Source organism: Mytilus edulis, chromosome 3 (assembly GCF_963676685.1).
Source record: "Mytilus edulis chromosome 3, xbMytEdul2.2, whole genome shotgun sequence".
NCBI lineage: Eukaryota > Metazoa > Mollusca > Bivalvia > Mytilida > Mytilidae > Mytilus > Mytilus edulis.
In genome coordinates this window covers 49,158,512-49,182,855 of record NC_092346.1, presented here as the reverse complement: position 1 = coordinate 49,182,855, position 24,344 = coordinate 49,158,512, and the positions used below count along the sequence as shown (strand labels likewise).

General features: G+C 31.4%; 1 protein-coding gene across 1 annotated transcript; it reads right to left on the bottom strand.

Moving 5' to 3' along the window:
* Nucleotides 1-393: 393 nt before the first annotated feature.
* Nucleotides 394-22,841, bottom strand: LOC139514332 (lysosomal acid phosphatase-like). Its single transcript, XM_071303428.1, has 11 exons — nt 22,729-22,841; nt 17,522-17,617; nt 16,906-17,001; nt 12,005-12,157; nt 11,551-11,649; nt 10,516-10,602; nt 9,700-9,826; nt 9,205-9,293; nt 8,594-8,759; nt 1,961-2,074; nt 394-748 (listed from the first exon to the last, which is right to left on the bottom strand). The coding sequence occupies exons 1-11, from the start codon at nt 22,810-22,812 to the stop codon at nt 609-611; spliced, it is 1,251 nt and encodes a 416-aa protein (XP_071159529.1). The 5' UTR covers nt 22,813-22,841; the 3' UTR covers nt 394-608.
* Between the last annotated feature and the right edge of the window lie 1,503 nt (nt 22,842-24,344).

Here is a 24,344-nt window from a genome sequence, read left to right as displayed (position 1 = left end):
ATATCATGTTTGAAAACTGAATCAAGTATTGGAAAGACTGCAAGGCAGTAAAACCTTTGACAAGTCTTGGAAAGGTTACCCTCATTTGTAACTTTGACATGTCTTAAAAAAAAACTTTAAGGTGGTACCTAACACTACAGGGAGATAACTCTGTAAAGTCAGGTAAACGTTTTAATTACGTTGTGTTTTAAAAGGAATATTAAGCTTCTCAATGATAAAAATTGGTGTTTGTCAAACTGTTATATAACCAGTGCATTTTTTCTGACAAAACGGTTGGTTAAAAAATTTTGAAATTTTTATATTTTTGTTAAAGGGTCAAAGTAAATACTTTGACAAAATTTTATGAAAATTAAACGAGCCAAATTAATTTTAGTGAAAATGTTGGGTACCACCTTAAACACTTCCATTATATTTTGAGATTTTTAAGGCTTGTAAGTGTAAAATTTGCAATATCCATACAATGGAGGAAGACATATTTGTCTATGACATAAGAACATGTTTCTCAATCCAATACGCTAGTTTAGTCCCACACATATACCCTTACACCATTAAATCCTACATAACTTAAAATAAAGAAATTGCACTTTTTACAGAATAAACAGATATGCTCAAGATTCTGCCATGTCTGTAGGTAACTCCACATATCTGTATTGTTTTCTCTGTCGTTGGTAAATACAACACATGGTTACAACTAATAATGTCAACAGGAAGATGATGCATGCCATCACAGAATATCCCAAAATATTATCTGAAATTAAAAAATAAACAAACAAATATTAAGAAAAGGAGATATGGAGGTATATATCCATAAGTCAGTATCCCACTGATAACAAAAAATTTATGTCCAACATCACTGCAGTTTTTTTTATTTACACCCTTATTGTGAGTTTCATTAGGGGTATTGACCCATATTTTGTAGTTAAACAAAACCATCATGATGAGCTTATTTAATTATTCAAAACAGAATTCAAAATTGTTCTGTTTTAAAAATTATTTCTGCTACGGTAATTAATTTTTTTTTTTATCATCTACAAAATATTATGCTGAGGAACTGTTCCTAAGGTGGATCATCAGAATATATTTCCTCAGATTGAATTTTCTTCATCTTCGCTAGCCAAGGGTTACGATCCACTATCCTCCTCTCCACCTTAGGGGAGTGGATTGTAACCCTTATCAAGGGTGGAAATGAGGGGAGTGGATCGTAACCCTTGGCTAGCAAAACTTAATTTTCTTATACTTTGTCAAAATGTTAATTTTACCATCCTTTTTTTTTTAAATACAATAAAAATTAAGGGTCATTGTGCTATATGTTTTAAAAGCTACAGTCATGCAAAATTGCCAAAAATTTGCATACATTATTCAATGCACTCTTTTGCAAATAAAAAGAAATGTATGTAATAGAATTCCGAGATAAAGATATGAGAAGACAGATTTTATATTATGATTTCAGAAAATTAAAAAAAATATGGTGTTACCTAACTTGTTTTCTTGCTACCATAAAAAAAAAAGATTCTTTTAAAATTCTTCTCTTAAAATTCCCTTAAGGATATACTTAAGGGAATTTTATTTTTTTATTTTAATGAAGTACATCCTGCAAAATAGTTTCAAACAAAAAAAAAAAATTATTTGGTTCTTGTTAAAACTGTTTCAATAATTTAAATATAAACTAACTTATTTTTCTCAATCAAATTAACAGTCTTACACATCAATCACCAATCTATCTAACATATTGCAAATTGTAGCAAAGAACTTACTGACTCCTATCTTACAATTTAAGATGGCTGTATACAGTTAAACTACCTTAACAATCATAACAATCGCAACAAACACTAAGACAACAAAAAAACTAAATTGTACATAAAAACATGTGAAATTCATGTTCTACAATGTGCTACATATTTTAAAATTTTAAAATTTTTAAATATACAATGTAACTCATGTTCTGTCACTTTGTACTTACTTTTAAAATTTTGTTCATTGGCATCTGATAAACCACAAGCTTTTCTCCAATCTGAAGGCATGGAATCATTCAGTATTGTATGAAATTGATCTATATCACAAAACTCCCTGCAACCTAAAAAAAACCACCAAAAAATCAAAACATTTATTTATTATTGTATACAAAAAGTCATATGATTTTATAATATGGTTTTGGTCAATTTATAGATTTCATCCTCTATTTTTCATAACCTTGAGAAATCTTTAATGAAGTCTTGTTCATTAATACACCTGATATATATCAATACTTCAATTTTCAAATTATCAATTGAAATAATCAGAACTATCTACATGTTGTATTGCTGAGCATTTTTGCCTACAAAAACTTCTAACAAACATCAACATCCTTAAACAGATAAAAGGTCGACAAAGACTTCCATTTCAATTTTGTAAACAAAATGAAGGTTCATGCTACATATTCGGTGTTAGACAATATACAAATATACTCATCATAGAAACCAGGATTGAAATTTTGTATTTGCATCAGACGGACAGTCTGTCTACAAGGACTCATCAGTGACCATCGAGTAAAAAAAAAGTTAAAAAGGCCAAATAAATTACAAAGTTAAAGAGCATTAAGGACCAAAAATTTAAACACGTTTTACAAAATACAGCTAAGTTTATCGTAGTGGATTTTTAATTGATAATCGACACACATTTTTAGGGCTACAGCTAAAACAATAGTCTGAAATGTGTAATTTAAAGCAATGGCTAAAGAGAATTACAATAAGTGCACAAAATAAACACAATGTGTAAAAGAAAAAAGTAAATAGTTGAAAACTTTAAGGTTGATGCTATAAATACTTAACATAAATACATTATTGGTATAATTAATTTTTCTCTAGTTCTTCTCAAGTCATGAATAGAAATAGGAAGCCTAACATTTTGACATCATTAATTTCTTTTAAAGGCATTCTCCAACCTTAGCTTCAAAATTAATTCACTTATGACTTTGAAATAAAATTTAAGTAAAATGATATCTTTTTAAACAAGACACTGCAAATACTAAAAGCTGTGTAACATTAGCATATCTGCAAGCTTTTGAAATTGTCCAAATGTGTGCATTATAACATTTTAGAGAGATACAATTTTTTCATGGCATTTTTGGCTGCACTGTCTTTTACTGCATAAATATTGTAATATCTCTTCTTTTTTTTCTTATAGTATACCGATTGTTGAATTAATAAACCTTTTCCTGTGATTATATTATTGTGTCAATATATCTAAGATACCAGAAACTAGAGGCTCTAAAGAGCCTGTGTCGCTCACCTTGGTCTATGTGCATATTAAACAAAGGACACAAATGGATTCATGACAAAATTGTATTTTGGTGATGGTGATGTGTTTGAAGTTCTTACTTTACTGAATGATTTTGCTTCTTACAATTATATCTATAATGAACTTTGCCCATTAGTAACAGAGAACTATATTTGGTAAAAATTTACATAAATTTACCAAATTAATGAAAATTGTTAAAAATTGACTATAAAGGGCAATAACTCCTTAAGGGGTCAATTGACCATTTAGGTCATGTTGACTTATTTGTAGATCTTACTTTGCTGAACATTATTGCTGTTTACAGTTTATCTCTATCTATAATAATATTCAAGATAATAACCAAAAAAAGCAAAATTTCCTCAAAATTACCAATTCAGGGGCAGCAACCCAACAACCAATTGACCGATTCATCTGAAAATTTCAGGGCAGATAGATCTTGACCTGATAAACATTTTTGTCCCATGTCAGATTTCCTCAAAATGCTTTGGTTTTTGAGTTATAAGCCAAAAACTGCATTTTACCCCTTTGTTCTATTTTTAGCTGTGGCGGCCATCTTGGTTGGTTGACCAGGTCACGCCACACATTTTTTAAACTACATACCCCAAAGATGATTGTGGCCAAGTTTGGATTAATTTGGCCCAGTAGTTTCAGAGGAGAAGATTTTTGTAAAAGATTACTTTAATTAACGAAAAATGGTTAAAAATTGACTATAAAGGGCAATTACTCCTAAACGGGTCAATTGACCATTTTGGTCATGTTGACTTATTTGTAGATCTTACTTTGCTGAACATTATTGCTGTTTACAGTTTATCTCTATCTATAATAATATTCAAGATAATAACCAAAAACAGCAAAATTTCCTCAAAATAACCAATTCAGGGGCAGCAACCCAACAACCGATTGACCGATTCATCTGAAAATTTCAGGGCAGATAGATCTTGACCTGATAAACATTTTTATTCCAGTCAGATTTGCTCTAAATGCTTTGGTTTTTGAGTTATTAGCCAAAAACTGCATTTTACCCCTATGTTCTATTTTTAGCGGTGGTGGCCATCTTGGTTGGTTGACCAGGTCACGCCACACATTTTTTAAACTAGATACCCAAAAGATGATTGTGGCCAAGTTTGGATTAGTTTGGCCCAGTAGTTTCAGAGGAGAAGATTTTTGTAAAAGATTACTTTAATTAACGAAAAATGGTTAAAAATTGACTATAAAGGGCAATAACTCCTAAACAGGTCAACTGATCATTTTGGTCATGTTGACTTATTTGTAGATCTTACTTTGCTGAACATTATTGCTGTTTACAGTTTATCGCTATCTATAATAGTATTCTAGATAACCAAAAACGGCAAAATTTCTTTAAAAATTACCAATTGGAGGGCAGCAACCCAACAACCAGGGGTCCAATTTATCTAAAAAATTCAGGGCAGATAGATATTGACTTGATTAACAATTTAACTTCTTGTCAGATTTGCTCGACGCAAAGTGATGAGAAAGGGCAATAACTCCTAAACGGGTCAACTGACCATTTTGGTCATGTTGACTTACTTGTAGATCTTACTTTGCTGAACATTATTGCTGTTTACAGTTTATCTTTATCTATAATAATATTCAAGATAATAACCAAAAAAAGCAAAATTTCCTCAAAATTACCAATTCAGGGGCAGCAACCCAACAACCAATTGACCGATTCATCTGAAAATTTCAGGGCAGATAGATCTTGACCTGATAAACATTTTTGTCCCATGTCAGATTTCCTCAAAATGCTTTGGTTTTTGAGTTATAAGCCAAAAACTGCATTTTACCCCTTTGTTCTATTTTTAGCTGTGGCGGCCATCTTGGTTGGTTGACCAGGTCACGCCACACATTTTTTAAACTACATACCCCAAAGATGATTGTGGCCAAGTTTGGATTAATTTGGCCCAGTAGTTTCAGAGGAGAAGATTTTTGTAAAAGATTACTTTAATTAACGAAAAATGGTTAAAAATTGACTATAAAGGGCAATAACTCCTAAACGGGTCAATTGACCATTTTGGTCATGTTGACTTATTTGTAGATCTTACTTTGCTGAACATTATTGCTGTTTACAGTTTATCTCTATCTATAATAATATTCAAGATAATAACCAAAAACAGCAAAATTTCCTCAAAATAACCAATTCAGGGGCAGCAACCCAACAACCGATTGACCGATTCATCTGAAAATTTCAGGGCAGATAGATCTTGACCTGATAAACATTTTTACTCCAGTCAGATTTGCTCTAAATGCTTTGGTTTTTGAGTTATTAGCCAAAAACTGCATTTTACCCCTATGTTCTATTTTTAGCGGTGGTGGCCATCTTGGTTGGTTGACCAGGTCACGCCACACATTTTTTAAACTAGATACCCAAAAGATGATTGTGGCCAAGTTTGGATTAGTTTGGCCCAGTAGTTTCAGAGGAGAAGATTTTTGTAAAAGATTACTTTAATTAACGAAAAATGGTTAAAAATTGACTATAAAGGGCAATAACTCCTAAACAGGTCAACTGATCATTTTGGTCATGTTGACTTATTTGTAGATCTTACTTTGCTGAACATTATTGCTGTTTACAGTTTATCGCTATCTATAATAGTATTCTAGATAACCAAAAACGGCAAAATTTCTTTAAAAATTACCAATTGGAGGGCAGCAACCCAACAACCAGGGGTCCAATTTATCTAAAAAATTCAGGGCAGATAGATATTGACTTGATTAACAATTTAACTTCTTGTCAGATTTGCTCGACGCAAAGTGATGAGAAAGGGCAATAACTCCTAAACGGGTCAACTGACCATTTTGGTCATGTTGACTTACTTGTAGATCTTACTTTGCTGAACATTATTGCTGTTTACAGTTTATCTTTATCTATAATAATATTCAAGATAATAACCAAAAAAAGCAAAATTTCCTCAAAATTACCAATTCAGGGGCAGCAACCCAACAACCGATTGACCGATTCATCTGAAAATTTCAGGGCAGATAGATCTTGACCTGATAAACATTTTTGTCCCATGTCAGATTTCCTCAAAATGCTTTGGTTTTTGAGTTATAAGCCAAAAACTGCATTTTACCCCTTTGTTCTATTTTTAGCCGTGGCGGCCATCTTGGTTGGTTGACCAGGTCACGCCACACATTCTTTAAACAACATACCCCAAAGATGATTGTGGCCAAGTTTGGATTAATTTGGCCCAGTAGTTTCAGAGGAGAAGATTTTTGTAAAAGATTACTTTAATTAACGAAAAATGGTTAAAAATTGACTATAAAGGGCAATTACTCCTAAACGGGTCAACTGACCATTTTGGTCATGTTGACTTATTTGTAGATCTTACTTTGCTTAACATTATTGCTGTTTACAGTTTATCTCTATCTATAATAATATTCAAGATAATAACCAAAAACAGCAAAATTTCCTCAAAATAACCAATTCAGGGGCAGCAACCCAACAACCGATTGACCGATTCATCTGAAAATTTCAGGGCAGATAGATCTTGACCTGATAAACATTTTTACTCCAGTCAGATTTGCTCTAAATGCTTTGGTTTTTGAGTTATTAGCCAAAAACTGCATTTTACCCCTATGTTCTATTTTTAGCGGTGGTGGCCATCTTGGTTGGTTGACCAGGTCACGCCACACATTTTTTAAACTAGATACCCCAAAGATGATTGTGGCCAAGTTTGGATTAATTTGGCCCAGTAGTTTCAGAGGAGAAGATTTTTGTAAAAGATTACTTTAATTAACGAAAAATGGTTAAAAATTGACTATAAAGGGCAATAACTCCTAAACGGGTCAATTGACCATTTTGATCATGTTGACTTATTTGTAGATCTTACTTTGCTGAACATTATTGCTGTTTACAGTTTATCTCTATCTATAATAATATTCAAGATAATAACCAAAAACAGCAAAATTTCCTCAAAATAACCAATTCAGGGGCAGCAACCCAACAACCGATTGACCGATTTATCTGAAAAATTCAGGGCACATAGATCTTGACCTGATAAACATTTTTATCCCAGTCAGATTTGCTCTAAATGCTTTGGTTTTTGAGTTATTAGCCAAAAACTGCATTTTACCCCTATGTTCTATTTTTAGCAGTGGTGGCCATCTTGGTTGGTTGACCAGGTCACGCCACACATTTTTTAAACTAGATACCCAAAAAATGATTGTGGCCAAGTTTGGATTAATTTGGCCCAGTAGTTTCAGAGGAGAAGATTTTTGTAAAAGATTACTTTAATTAACGAAAAATGGTTAAAAATTGACTATAAAGGGCAATAACTCCTAAACGGGTCAACTGATTATTTTGGTCATGTTGACTTATTTGTAGATCTTACTTTGCTGAACATTAATGCTGTTTACAGTTTATCTCTATCTATAATAATATTCAAGATAATAACCAAAAAAAGCAAAATTTCCTCAAAATTACCAATTCAGGGGCAGCAACCCAACAACCGATTGACCGATTCATCTGAAAATTTCAGGGCAGATAGATCTTGACCTGATAAACATTTTTACCCCATGTCAGATTTGCTCTAAATGCTTTGGTTTTTGAGTTATAAGCCAAAAACTGCATTTTACCCCTATGTTCTATTTTTAGCCGTGGCGGCCATCTTGGTTGGTTGACCAGGTCACGCCACACATTTTTTAAAGTAGATACCCCAATGATGATTGTGGCCAAGTTTGGTTTGATTTGGCCCAGTAGTTTCAGAGTAGAAGATTTTTGTAAAAGCTAACGCCGGACGACGCCGGACGCCGGACGCAAAGTGATGAGAAAAGCTCACTTGGCCCTTTGGGCCAGGTGAGCTAAAAACAGCAAAATTTCCTCAAAATAACCAATTCAGGGGCAGCAACCCAACAACCGATTGACCGATTCATCTGAAAATTTCAGGGCAGATAGATCTTGACCTGATAAACATTTTTACCCCAGTCAGATTTGCTCTAAATGCTTTGGTTTTTGAGTTATAAGCCAAAAACTGCATTTTACCCCTATGTTCTATTTTTAGCCGTGGCGGCCATCTTGGTTGGTTGACCGGGTCACGCCACACATTTTTAAAAATAGATACCCCAATGATGATTGTGGCCAAGTTTGGTTTGATTTGGCCCAGTAGTTTCAGAGGAAAAGATTTTTGTAAAAGCTAACGCCGGACGACGACAGACGACGGACGCAAAGTGATGAGAAAAGCTCACTTGGCCCTATGGGCCAGGTGAGCTAAAAAACATTTTTTTTGTGTAGGGATAAGTGACTGTTAAAATAATACTTGAAAAGGTTAACATGGTTAATATGACAGTATAATGCCATTACCTGGAAGTGTCAATGTGACAATATCATCTGTAAATGTATCATTTCTATATAAGATCCTGACTGTATTATCATCATGTAGTTCAATCATTACACAGGAGGAATATGTAGGAGTTCTGTCATTAAATATCTTCATTGTTTTAAGTAAGGCAGCAACGGTTGAATCATGCTAGAGAAACAAAAAATATATCTAGTTCAAAGATCTAGGATTTTTATTACTCTTCATCAAGATATGCTCCATGATTGGTGTTTTAGAAATAACCCATATTCCACGTTTAAGATATGCCCTATATTCTTAGTTTTAGATATGCCCTATTTTCTCAGTTTTAGACAAATATACCATGTTTTATACTTTAGATTTGCCTCTGATTTAATGTTTTATAAAATACCACTTATTCCAAGTTTTAGAAATGCCCCCTAGTCCTTGTTTTAGAGATGCCCATAGTCTAGTATTAAATTATGCCCCATAGTCCATGTCTTTGATATGCCCAAGTTTTGCTACTAATACAGTGACTTGTTGTCCATCAATGAAAATAATCAATATACTATTTGTAAAACGAATGAACCACCCTCCTTTTTGTCCAATGAAAACCTGAATCATCTATGTAACTTACTGCAGAATAAACCATTATTTTCTGTGTAAGGTTTGCTGGTGTATTCACTTTTATCTGCATATCTTCATATATTTTCTTCAATAAATTGCCTACAATAAAGATAATCATCTTTGTATTTCATTATTTCACTAAAATAAGGGCATATACAAATTTAAGTTTAGTGTGATCATTTGAATTTAGAGTGCTGTTCAAAATTGAATTGTCTTGTCTATCAACTATACATTTTATGTGTAACTTAATAGAAAAGAAAGTTTATGTGGTATCTATTCAAAGGCAAAACAAGTATAGGAACATTGCTTTTATTTCTGTTCTTCATCTCAAAGTCATAGTGAGGCTTTCAACATGCAGCAAAAACTCTCATCTCACTGTAAGTTAAAGACAGCTCCTAAGACTGGTTTGAGTGGAATTCTTTGCAAACTGATGACAATTTCACAACTGCGTCTTGTAATACAAAGCCATTGAGTAATATCATTAAAATAAAACTGGAAAACTTACCTCCTTTTAAAACAGCCATTTCATGAGTAGGGTACCACCATTTCACCTTATATGTTTTCTGTATATAATTCAGTCTTTTCAAAGTGTCTGCATTGAGCCAGTCTGGTTGTCTTTTATTATGAGTTTGCTAAAATAATAATGCAATTAGATACTCACTTTAAATTAAAAACATCCCTTAAGTCCAGTCAATTCTTCTTCTTTTTTTTTAAACCAAAATACAAAAGTTTCTTTTATTTTTGTACATGTAAGTCCACTCACAGCACTGTAGAGATTGAACATCGTTTTTCTGTTGAAAATATTCAACTTAAATAACAGAAAAAGGTTGTAATTAATAACATGAGCAATTCTGACCCTACACCATCCCCAATTATGGCGTTAGATTCATATATTCTTTTAACAGTTTTCTAACCGCCATCCCACCCTACCATAATTACTGTTATATGAATCAAAATGACTCTTTGTACTTTAATCTTTTACTCTTTTTATATTTTTACACTTGATTTGCAGAATCTATTCTTGTCTGCAAAGAACATTATACCTTCAGAAACTAATACTTTGTCTAATGTATTAATAATGTTAATAACAGAGAATTACATCACATAAATGCAAAAGATGACATTTTAGCCAAAGCATGACGGAAGAGGTACTGCACACTGAAACTCACATTTTCACTTCTTCCTGCATTAATTGTATGCATCATGTTGTCTTTTCCTGAAATGTCATAATTATTTTTTTTGCATTTTTTTTGGCTAAAAATTATATTGATTTTGCACATACCAACTACCATATATTTTATAAATTGAATAGAAGACTTACCTCACAGAATATTGTGTCTAATATTTTCATCATTCCCTGAAATGTAGCTGGTAAACCAGAATGTTCAGCCACATATTTCACTAAATCCTGGAAAGGAACAGCTTTATGTAGTTTTAAGAATTAAATATTTACTTAAATTTCTCTAATTTATCTGCAAATTTCACAGAATAAGATGTTTTTATCTTTCTTTTTTAGTTTTCATATAAAGCAGTTTGAAGTTTTCATATACACTAAATTATTTTAACTATTGCAACAGTGATCTGCAGTTATTTTTTATACATTGTCAAATGGAACACTAAATTTCAAAATATTATCTCAATGTATTAGCCATGTGATTAATCAGTATATAAAATTCTGATTGTTATAAAAAAATTATCTGTTGGCTCCAGTTAACTTTGACATGAGTTGTTTTTTTTCTATCCCATTTCCAAGTTTTTTTTAAGTTATCCTTTTCTTAAATCAAGTCTTGTTTTTACACACTTAAATAACCATCAGAAAATATGTCTTTATGTAATAAAGATATTGGTACTATTAATAATGTTGATTCATTTATTGTCCTGGATATCAATTGTTGTAGTTGGAGAAAAAATATATTTTCTTTGAAACTTGATTTGTTTTGCGAAAGTCTGCATACAAGCATATAGAATTTTCCTTAATTGCTCTTTTGAAATCCCTTTTCCCTATATTCATACAACCAACAAAGATTGGTTTCCACCTATAATAATGAATCCACCTATAATAATGAATCCACCTATAATAATGAATCCACCTATAATAATGAATCCACAGCAGTTATATATCTTTTATCACAGATTCACAATTAGAGTACTGTAAATTCACAAATTAATGTGAAGTTTTTATTATTGCGAAAAATGCGACCGAGTTGTAATAATTCAAACTCGCATTTTGAAATATTTTATATAAATTTAACAGGATTTTTCTCAAAATCGTAAAAATTAAAATCGCATTTAAGTCTAAAATGACTAAATCGCAATGATAAATACACGCAATAATTTCTGAATTTACAGTATATACCTGTGTGTCATTTTTCACTTGGAGGACCTCTGGATCATGTGACATAAAATATTCCATCTTAGACGTAAACACAGGACAAGGATTATCTAAATAAATAAGCTGAAACATATATGTTTAATGATCAAGTTTAAGAGCAATTTCTACACTAAGCATATATCAATAATTTTCACTATTATATACCAATCAACATTTACATACAAAATTTTACACAAAGAAAATGCTGATGCTTAAAATAATACAAACTTCTAAATGAGGATTTCAATGTCTACAACAAAGATCTTTTTGATAATTTGTTTTATTTGTTTCAAGAGTTAATTTTAATTCTACAAAAATTCAATGACCAATTACTAAGTGTTAATCTACAAAAAAAATTCTGTACTTATTTCAGTTTGTACAACCAAACAAAAATACATTTAAAGTTTTCTCTGTGAAAAGTTAGTTTTTAATTACATACATGATCGTCTTTCTTTGGTTCAGTATGTACAGGTATTGGCTGCCATGTTATATTTTTATTCCATGAATCTTCTTTTGTAGGTGGAAATAGTCCGGCCAGCATACAATAGGCACTCATCAATGTACGATCATAATCTGTGCTACGAACATACACCTAAAACATTTACCAATATAATTTTTTAAACTGTATCCAATACAGGCCTCTACAATAACTTTTTTTTCAACTTTTCCAGTAGGACAAGTACATCACAAAAAAATACTTGTCCAAATGGAATTGTTACTTGTCCAAATTTTTTTACAGGTAATTAAAAATAACCTTTTTACATTTTAAGTTGATTAAAGGAACAAAACGAATTTAAAAATAGAACAGAATTTGATGTACAATGTATTTCTTTTGAAATACTTTTCAAAAATATGAGTCAAGTACAACTGAATCTAGTCATGTCACAGGACTTAGGTTCTAGTTTTCATCAATGCCAGTCTCACCAGACTCTAAACATGAGGCACCATCTGATAGGCCAATGTACACTCATTGGATTTGTATCCTGTTTTTTGTTGTTGTTTTTTTTTATCTTTTTAAAGTTTTTTCAAATGCAATCAATAACAATAAAAAGAAGAACATAAGGTTTGATTGCCAATGAGACAACTCTCTACAAGAGACCAAATGACACAGAAATTAATAACCATAGGTCACCATATTGCAAGTATTTTTTTTCTACTTATGATCAAATACGATTTTGTGAATTTTATGAAATAATGGTAAATAAAAAAATATATTTTTGTGAAAAAACACTGGTATGGTATTTATTATAAGGAACAGAATAAGGTTAGACAAGAGGCTGTCACAACGACAGCAAACCGGATTTATTAACATTTATTTGTGTCCTGGCAATATCACATTACTGATGAATGGTGAAAGTGAAAATCGTCAATATCAAATATGACCTCCATTTTGTCATCAGTATCAACATATTAAAATTTGAAAAGCTTAGATTGAATGGTTCATGAGTAAATGCAACAACGTGAATGGAAATGCCATTTTACGATCTTTCAAGAACCATAACTCCTGAACGGTAAAAGTCAAAATCGTCATTATTGAACTTGACCTCTATTTTGTCATCAGTAACAACATATTAAAATTTCAAAAGCTTTGATTGAATGGTTCATGAGAAAATGCACGGACACGACGGGAAACACCATTTTTCAATCTTTCAAGAACCATAACTCCTAAACGGTAAAAGTCAAAATTGTCATTATTGAACTTGACCTCCATTTTGTCATCAGTAACAGCATATTAAAATTTCGGAAGCTTTGGTAGAACAGTTCATGCGCAAATGCACGGACACGACTGGAAACTCCATTTTTCAATCTTTCAAGAACCATAACTCCTGAACGGTAAAAGTCAAATTCGTCATTATTGTTCTTGACATCCATTCTGTCATTAGTAACAACATATAAAAATTTGGGAAGCTTTGGTAGAATAGTTCATGCGCAAATGGACGGACATGACTGGAAACGCCATTTTTTCAATCTTTCAAGAATCATAACTCCTGAACGGTTAAAGTCAAAATCGCCATTATTGAACTTGACCTTCGTATAGTTGTCAGTAATAACTTATTAAAATTTTAAAAGCTTTGGTTGAACGGTTCATGAGTTTATGCACGGACAACATTTGATTGCCGCCCGCCCGCCCGACCGCCCGCCGTACATCCCCAAATCAATAACCGACATTTTTGTCACAAAAATCCGGTTAAAAATGAGGTACTGATTTGTCTTGGTCCCGAAACATCTCCTGCCTTGCCAAACTGTCTATCAATCATGTCTACTAAATATGTCTCCTACGGTGCCAAACTGTCTATTAAACTTTGAGTTAAACCTGTTGAGGTGAGGAACTGTCCAGTAAAGTTACCTTATCTACAAAGCAGCATTAATTCAGACCAGTAAGACTGGTTTCCGAGAATAGTATACCTTTAACCTGTTTTAAAGTACCTGACAAAGAACCAGTTAAGATTATCGATTGCAATTAAACATGTTGAAGAAAAAGGTTTTGCATTTTGAATAAACAGAATACAGAAACATGTCAAATTAATATTTGTTTTTTTGTTTTTTGTTCATAATTATACTTTGTTCATCAAAGTTGGATGAAATTTATTTTCTGCAGACTAATTGTACTTGTCCCGACAAATAAGCTTGATACAGCTTTTACTTGTCCAACCTTTTTTCCCTCTGGTACTGGACAATAGGACAAGCGTTATTGTCGAGGCCTGAAATATTCTGTGAATATATCAAATATGTAGAAATGTAGGTTCTAATACATGTATTACATGTAGTGCTATGCATTTTTTTTTCTCATGAAATTTTAAAATCTTGCTTAGTCTGGGTTTTTTTTTAAATATTTAAAATTTACCTGACAAGAGTGGAACAATATCTAATGGTACCAGATTATGTGGTGAAAACTTGTTTTCTATAACAATTTTAACACCTAACACAGGCAAACCTAATCTTATTTTTCATGGTTTTTTAAAAATCCTGTTCTTTTCATGTGACATCAAACGTAACCACAAATTAACGTTGTGTCTTTTCTTCATAATACTAAAAAGCAAAATCAGAGGACAGCAAAATAATTTGACCACGGCCACATACATGCATTTAATTTTGACCAATGATGAGTTGAGATGAAGTGAACCACACATTGATTAAAAAATAAACCAGATGCAAGGCGCAGCTTTATACGACCGCAGAGGTTGAACCCTGAACAGTTGGGGCAAGTATGAACACAACATTCAAGCTGGATTCAGCTCTGAATTTGGATTGTGATTAAATAGTTGACACAGCATAGGTTTCTGACACAGAATGAATGTGGTCTAATGAACTGAAAATATTTTTTTTGCCTTTGAGCAATTAACTATGCTGTTGAATATTAATCCTCTTAAAAAAATGTTTGAAGAAATTTTCTTTTTATTTATGAAATCTGAAATGAGAAAAATTTACCCCCCCCCCCCCCTGCATTTTTTCACATCCCCCTTTCCCTTTTTCCAAAACTGATCTCAATTCAAATTTCTAATGGAGTTTGCAACAATAAATACTCATTTAAATACATCATAAAATATTAAAATGTAAAATAAAGTGCTTGTTATCACTGAATGGTTAAGATTGTTTTAATTTATCTGTTGGTAGTAAAAGTGAATATACATTGTATATTGTATAAAACAATGATTTAAGTTGATTCAACTACTATTCTGGACAAAGAAAGATAACTCCAATTGAAAATTTCTTGCTATTGCACAAAATTGTGCAATTAGATATTTCTTGCTATTGCGCAATACTGTGCAATTGAAAATATTTGCTATTGCACAATACTGTGCGATTGAGGATTTCTTGCTATTGCGCAATACTGTGCAATTGAAAATTTATTGCTATTGCACTTGAAGATTTTTTGCTATTGCTGAATACTGTGCAATTGAAAATTTCTTGCTATTGCACAATACTTAATATAATAACTTTGGATCCTGATTTGAACAAACTTGAAAACTGGGCCCATAATCAAAAATCTAAGTACTTGTTTAGATTCAGCATATCAAAAAAGCCCAAGAATTCAATTTTTGTTAAAATCAAACTTAGTTTAATTTTGGACCCTTTGGACTTTAATGTAGACCAATTTGAAAACGGGACCAAAAATTAAGAATCTACATACACAGTTAGATTTGGCATATCAAAGAACCCCAATTATTCAATTTTTGATGAAATCAAACAAAGTTAAATTTTGGATCCTGATTTAAACCAATTTGAAAACTGGGCCCATAATCAAAAATCTAAGTACCGGTACATGTTTAGATTCAGCATATCAAAAAAGCCCAAGAATTCAATTTTTGTTAAAATCAAACTTAGTTTAATTTTGGACCCTTTGGACTTTAATGTAGACCAATTTGAAAACAGGACCAAAAATAAAGAATCTACATACACAGTTAGATTTGGCATATCAAAGAACCCCAATTATTCAATTTTTGATGAAATCAAACAAAGTTTAATTTTGGACCCTGATTTGGACCAACTTGAAAACTGGGCCAATAAATCAAAAATCTAAGTACATTTTTAGACTCAGCATATCAAAGAACCCCAAGGTTCAATTTTTGTTAATTCAAACTAAGTTTAATTTTGGACCCTTTGGACCTTAATGTAGACCAATTTGAAAACGGGACCAAAAATTAAGAATCTACATACACAGTTAGATTCAGCATTTCAAAGAACCCCAATTATTCAATTTTTGATGAACTCAAACAAAGTTCAATTTTGGACCCTTTGGGCCCCTTATTCCTAAACTGTTGGGACCAAAACTCCCAAAATCAAACCCAACCTTCCTTTTGTGGTCATAAACCTTGTGTTTAAATTTCATTGATTTCTATTTACTTACACTACAGTTATTGTGCGAAAACCAAGAATAATGCTTATTTGGGCCCTTTTTTGGCCCCTTATTCCTAAACTATTGAACCAAAACTCACAAAATCAATCCCTATCTTCCTTTTGTGGTCATAAACCTTGTGTCAAAATTTCAAAGATTTCTATTTACTTAAACTAAAGTTATAGTGCGAAAACCAAGAAAATGTTTATTTGGGCCCTTTTTTGCCCCTTATTCCTAAAATGTAGGAACAAAACTCTCAAAATCAATCCCAACCTTCCTTTTGTGGTCATAAACCTTGTGTTAAAATTTCATAGATTTCTATTAACTTTTACTAAAGTAAGAGTGCGAAAACTAAAAATATTCGGACGACGACGCCAACGTGATACCAATATATGACCAAAAAAAATTTTGTGGTCGTATAAAAATCTGATTGTATGACCTTGTTTGGACAATAAATATTCTATACCAATACATGCATATTCTACACACTAAATAATTCTTACATCTTTAACATTAAATGTTTTGTTTAAGAATTTGAGGTTATCTCCATACCGTCTTCTTAATAACTGGCCAAGGTTATACTCCTGTTCTTTTCCTTCCTAAAAACACATATGCAAATTCATAAAAAAAGTCTTCATTGCAATTTTTAAGAAGTCTTTTATTTTTATTTTTCTAAAGCCAAAAGATATCTGTTCATTACAAATAGAGAATTGCAGGTCCTTATTGTTAAATGGACATTTGATTCATATCTAATTTCATTATTTTTTATGCAACAATGTATTTAAAACCCTATTCAGCATGTTCATTGGATTCAACAGTTTTCTTTTTATACATGTATACTGGATGCTTGCTTGAGCCTTTTTGTTGGTAAATGTATTATCATGATGATATTGCATTGAAATATACAGCAAAAAAATGTGATTCTCCAAAAATGTTTATTTTTACAATGCTATCTTCACGATCTTAGCATTTTGGATATTATATTGAACATAATTTCATTTCTTGCAATTTGATTCTATTTTCATTATCATCAACAAATTTAAAACTTGTAATTGTTTTAAAAGTCATCTTATTTTAAACTGTATCACTTTCACTTGAGAACATATATTGAAAACTTACATTTGTGAGCTGACCAAGACCCATAGGCCATGATGACTCAGTATTGGGGTCCTTAGGATATACTGCAACAGGACTTCTATCTCCATGACGATACAACTACAAAGATAAAAAAAATATATTTTGTGAGCCAAATTATCTTAGTTGATCACAAAAGCAGCATATGTACATGTATGTATATACATTATGTACAAGCATTTCTTAATAAATCTTTTATTCAAAGAGGTTGTTTGAAGTACTGTTTTTCAAGTTTTTAAATTGATTAATCAGCCATGATCAGTATTGTATACATAGGGTAAATAGACTTTCTTACAGTGAGTTGACTGTTAGTGTTGCTCTCCACCAATTGCAACTCTCAAAATTTTGACCAAATTGCAATTTGTTTTATTAAACCAAATTGTTCATCTGGTCAGAATATTGAACAAATTGTTCAGTCAAAATGACTCCACTTTACTGATGTTGTGACAAAATTAGTTTATCAGTTTGTATAGTTATATTATAGCCATTTCCATGCTGAAGAGGAACTGTTTATTTTGAATTGCTATAAAATTGTCCAAACTAAGCTTCCCCTTCAGCATGGAAATGAATATAATATAACTATACAAACTGATAAACTAATTTTGTCATAACATCATTAAAGTGGAGTAAAAGTCTTATAGGATTGTAAGTATGTTTAATTTTATCACCTTGCACTTTCATGACTTGGCTGTGGTTTTCTACAGCAGTTGGTTCAAATTTCTGACCAGTTGAACAATTTGATTTTATAAAACAAATTGCAATTTGGTCAAAATTTTGAATGAATTGCAATTGGTGGAGAGCAACACTAACAGTCAACTCACTGTAGTACAAAAATGTATATCTTATTCTTGAAGAATTAATTAATTATTTGAATGATACATAATCTGATAAAATAAAATTATGTTATTATCAACTCTTCAACATGTGCAAGGTTTAGGAAAAACTGATACTTACTTACACATGTAATTGTCTAATTTTGCATGTATTTGAAAATATGTACATTATATATATATATAAACAAGTCTAAATTGAAAACTACGTTCAAACCTATGATTGCGTTGGATAAAAAACCGCAATTTTTGTACGAGTGCAATTAAAACAAATTTCCTTGTAGAAGGGTCTAAATACAGCACAAACAACATTTTCCAATAGACCAAAAAAGTGAAAAAGTATATTTAAACAAAACGCATTTGACTAACAGGTCGAACAACTGATGTTCTTTAACCCTGCTGACTGCCATTGGCGATTGCCAAATAAAATTGAACACAAGATGTAAAAAAAAAATGGATCTTAATTTAAATTTAATACTAAACACAAAAATATAAACTTGTGGCCAAGATGTTATGCCACAAACATAAGGTGTCAATATCTTTTTTGTACACCAGTTCCGGATTTCGACAATAAATGTCTCTTCAGTAATGTTAGGGATCGAAACGGTATTTGGAAGGCCATATAATTTACCCTCAATTTTAGATAGACTCTTGAACTTTAAGTCATTATAGGATGAACGGATCATATAATTATATATATATCGTATTGATCAACCACTTAATAAGCTGTTAACATTATAGCACATATAATGCAAATGTTGAACTTCTGGTGACACTGCTTTAACATATTAACCATGTAGCTATATGTAAATGTCACAAAACAAAATTAATCCTTCTATGCCAAACAGTGATAATTTGCAAATTTCTTGTTAGGGTAGTTATTGTATAGACCACCAACAGAAATGGAAAGATTTATAAGTCTTGTATAAGTTGATACATTTCCTAATTTGTATGTAATAATTAAAATAAGGTTTTAAAAAAATATGCAATTTTTATATTTACAAAGGGAAATAACTCTAAAACATAAAAATGACACGTCCATAAAGGTATAATACCACCAAATCATGGTACGTCACATCCGGTTGTATACAAAACTAGGTTTAAAAAAAAATATTCCCTTGAATTTGACAGTTGTAGGTAAATAATTCTACATTTTGTTGCAGTAAACAGTAAAACATTTCTGTTTCATAAACATATGTCTTGGGTATTTCAAATAACTATTATTTTTTTATTTGGAGTTTCTATCGAATATTTTGTAAACTTGAGGTCACATGGTTCCTTAATGTTATATTTATCTTTTTAATACTGGTTAATGAAATCATAACAGAGCAGAGCTGCAGTGTGTACTGGCTGGTCATTATCGTGTATGATACGATTTTGACACGCCTACCAGCATTGCTAATGAATATGCATGAATATATCTAAAGGAACAGCACGTGTAGCCATAAACTGGGAGTTGTAGATTTGTAGTATAACTGTACACATGTAGTTTTGGGAATATAGAATAGATACAAATATATGGTTTTTAATATTAATAATCCGAGCAAGTAAAACACGGATCTATCATTAACCATTAACCTTGTACACAGGTTAGATAAGAGAGGAAATTTGATTGGTCAACCTGTGACAATGAAAATGCAGGTCATGACCTGCATTGAAGAATTAAATCTCAGGTCATAACGCGTACGACCTTTTTCGAGCTGAATTTCAGTATTTATGGTACATTTTCTTATAATAAACACCTCGAGGTGAACCAACGCCTGTGTGAATCATTTCGATAGAGTCCCTGAAGTGGATACCTTGGTATGCAGGGTTGTCAAATTATGCAAATGAATGCAACATTAAAAACATAAAACTCAAGTTACATTGTATACAAACTTTAATTTTCTATATTTATCTTATATATTTATAACTCTGTATTGCTACTTTCACTTTTCATTGTTTCTCTCACCATGACGACGTCAAATTCAATGCACCACTTTGAGTACTTCAGGGGCTCAATTTCTGTATAAAAATTGTCCTGATGAAGCCTGCCTTGCAGGCGAAACATGTAGACCATAGCAAATAAAATTGCAGACCAATTGAAGTGTTGTTGTCAATTTGGAGTATTATTTTCTTATAATGTATATCAAAGATACCAAAACATCAATGCATGTTCACTTTGTTAAGTCATTTTAAATCTTATTAAATATTATTTCATTGCACTTTTTAAGATTTTTATAAATTTGTGTAACTCGGTCTTATGTGCTTTTTGAGAAAAAATACTACAATCATCAAACACTAGAATTTACTGTAATTCTAAATGTTTGAGATTATTGACTATGTAGCTACTTTTTTTTTTAAATTGTATAAAGGTATAAAAATAATGAAAAGTTATTTTTCAATATGTATTTGAATTTTATATTTTTATGATTTAATCTTTTTCACCCATAAAACGTAAATATAAGGAATAATTTTGAATGGTGACAAATAAGGGGAAGTAACTCTAGTTCAGTTAGTAAACCAATGGTGCAATTTATTTACGACCTAAAGCTAAGGTAATTGGTGTTAATTAACAGTGTGTTTGACACCAAAGCTGTCAAGTGAAGCCATGCACTTAATGGGTCACTTAATTTGACAGTTTACTTAGCTAGATGAACTTCCTGTTCATGGAAGAATTACGAATTTGTCGGTATTTCAAAGGAATATTACTTCTGAAATTAATCTCAAGGCTAAGAAATACAGGTGAAATCGGGTCATTTTCGGAATTCACAGGTTATTTCAATGACCCGGCGGGTGTTCCGGGTGATTCCTCAGAATTGTGAAAATCTTGGGTCACACCCGCAGAATACGGGTCAGTTGACAGGTATGTTATTTTCTTGTATGCAAAGAAATGCTATATGAAATTTTTTCTATAGTACTGGACATGATAAAACTTTACTCATGCCAAGTATTTTTTTATTTGAAATAAAGATAACTTCTGCACATTTTTTTCAAAAGTGCAAATTTAACAAAGACTAATCATGCTATTGAAGCTAATCATCTAATAGGTAAAAATCAATGGTGGTATTACACCTATATGAACTTAATCTGTATTGTCTGTTTCGTAGTTTAGTAGTTATAGTTTCAGGCAATAAAATTTTGCAGAAACTTCAAATTTGCAGATTTTTTCTAATTATAAAAGAACATACATTTGTAACTAGAGAACGGCAACCCAGTCAGTATCAAACTTGGTTGTAACAGAGACATATATATATAATGTATTATATGTCTCTGGTTGTAAGAAGTATTGTATATGTTTTATAACATTTTGTGCAGGGAAATTAAGGTAAGAGACCAGAAACTAAATTTTGGATTACAAACAAGGCCAACAGTAAAATATTGACAGCAGGCATAAAACAGGTCAGGAATAACCACCAATTGATGGATTATACCTCAATTGACGTATAATCCACCAATTGACATATAATGGTATAGACTAATTGGTGTATAATTCTTTGATTTTCAAAACAATTTATTCTACCAAAATGGAGCATTGTTTTCTCAAAACCATATTATCAGATTATGGTATGAAAACTTGCCAAACATTCCTAGTTTAGTATAGTGACATAACATATTGCATTTAATCAATAATTGTATTTGCAGTTTCTTCTATTGTTATCTTGTCAATTCTTGATTGGCAAATTTACCTGTAATCACCTGCCAATGGACATCATTACTGTCTGCAGTCATGTGATCATGAGTACAACTCCACAGGTGAATGGAGCTCTTTGTTAATACTTGACTTTCATTATTAAAAGTCAATCATGGTCAATAGTACAAATGTTTCAACAAAAGAATTCCTGTACACATGTATTCTCAAGAGATGCAGCAGGCTTTGACAAAACTGAAACTTTCGGAGGACTCAATAAGGGTCATTAAATTGGTTGCAAGTTGCAAAATCATGCACCTATCTCACACTAGCATTTTATTACAAAAAAATTGCATTATACGTCAATTGGTCTATACCAATATACCTCAATTGGTGGATTATACGTCAATTGAGGTATAATCCACCAATTGGTGGTTATTCCTGACCTGTAAAAAGGAAAAAGAGGGAGGGTCCATAACTCCAAGTTCTTGTGCATTTTCCATTTCAAGTATATAATGTTGACAAAACTAATAAACACATTAAAACATATCCTATTTCAGACATTAGATACTCGTAGATGAGGTTGATATTATAGTACAATATTAAGTCAACACTTGTGATCACTTGTAACTGACTGAACAGTAAATTTGTCATTAAACAAGGAAGATACAATTATCAGAATACACGAACAAAATGTCGGTGCATTCTTAATCCTATAGTTTTTGTTTCTTTCTGCTAAATAAATTACATACTACTTGCAACAAAACTAGTTCTTGCTTTACTATTGGGATTAATGCAAAAAATAGAAAAAAAATCTGTTTTGATTTTGATGACATGGTTGTGATTATCTCCCTTCAATGAAACACTCTAAGATAAGGGTGGCAAATCCGTGCTAAGTAACACAAACATAAAAAAAATAACAAACTAACAACAGGGACTCTCCATACTTCTAACAAACAACAACAAAATAAACACAAAAAGAAAAAAAAATCATCAAAAACCGAATAATGCATAATTAACAAAAAACAGAAAAAAAACAAAACAAAACCAAAACAAAATATTTCTGAAAAACAAAACGAGTGGTATCATCGTGTAATGTGTTTTCGTACTAATAACAATTTTCACTGCTTACGGTTTTTACTGTTGAGTTTTTATTCAGGTGTTTACTCAAATTTAAAAAGCATGTCCTGTAGATTGATTTTAGGTATCTAGTTTTTGTGTCAATGATTTCTACGATTTTTTACTGTTTCCGATTACTTTGCGATTTTTGTATGTCAAAAAAACGGTGTCATATGTTTTCGTATGAAATAAAAATTGGATCAGTACACGGACAGGAAATGACTACAAAATCCGGAAATACATTTTTTCTAAAGTCGTGGTTCGGGTGATCGCTTGAATCTTAAAAAAAGTTATTAAATACTTTTCAGTACAAACAATTACTAGTAAAAAGTGTATTAAAGGTTGGTGTTTCGTGTGATGAAATTTTTAGATTTTGATTAATTTCAGCATGTTCAGATTGGCACCTGGTTTGTACAAAATACCTTATTTTTTCTAAAATAAAATGCAGTTTTCAAAATTTACGATTAAATATAAAAAGTTAAGACTGTTTTCATCTTCATGTATCAAGGATGTATAAAAAAAATTGTCAATGAAATATTGAATAGTTAGATTTTGAACAACCATTTTATATAAGAACCCTGCTAATTTTAACTCGATGGTTTGTAATTAAAACGGCCAAAAAAACACATGACAGTCATACGTCTTGAAGATCCGGTGTCTGACTTGCAAAAAACATATCTGGACTTTATTTTAACCCTTCAGAATTTTTTTCCACAACTATTCTAGTGATGCGTATTTTTGACATTAAATAAAAATGGCTAAATAGGTCAGTTTTATTTAATTTGTTCTAACGTCTTTAAAAAGCGACGTTGAATATGTTTTAAATATATCAAGTTGTAGTAGTGTTGTTGTTCTAAATATAGAAACAGAAAAACATGCCACAATGTACGCGTATGCAGTCGAAACCGACGAAATGTGGTTGATACGAAAACATATGACATACGAAAACATATGACACGACGATACCCTTAAGATTTTTTTTGTTTCTACTCTTCTCTATGAAAGTTTTGTCAAGTTTTAAATAAAGTGTTGTTTTTTTTTTTAAATTTAATTCATTTTTAATGTTTCGGAGTTTAAATGGCAATTCTCGGACTTTAGATATATAACAACGATCAATCCCCCCCTCCCCCCTCCCCCCATTTCTGTTTATTCGAAATAAAATCAAAAATATGGTGCACACTGAATAGACAGAAAACACAGTCATTGCTTATAACTTAATTCTAAATTCCATTTAAGCCGGCCCAGACTA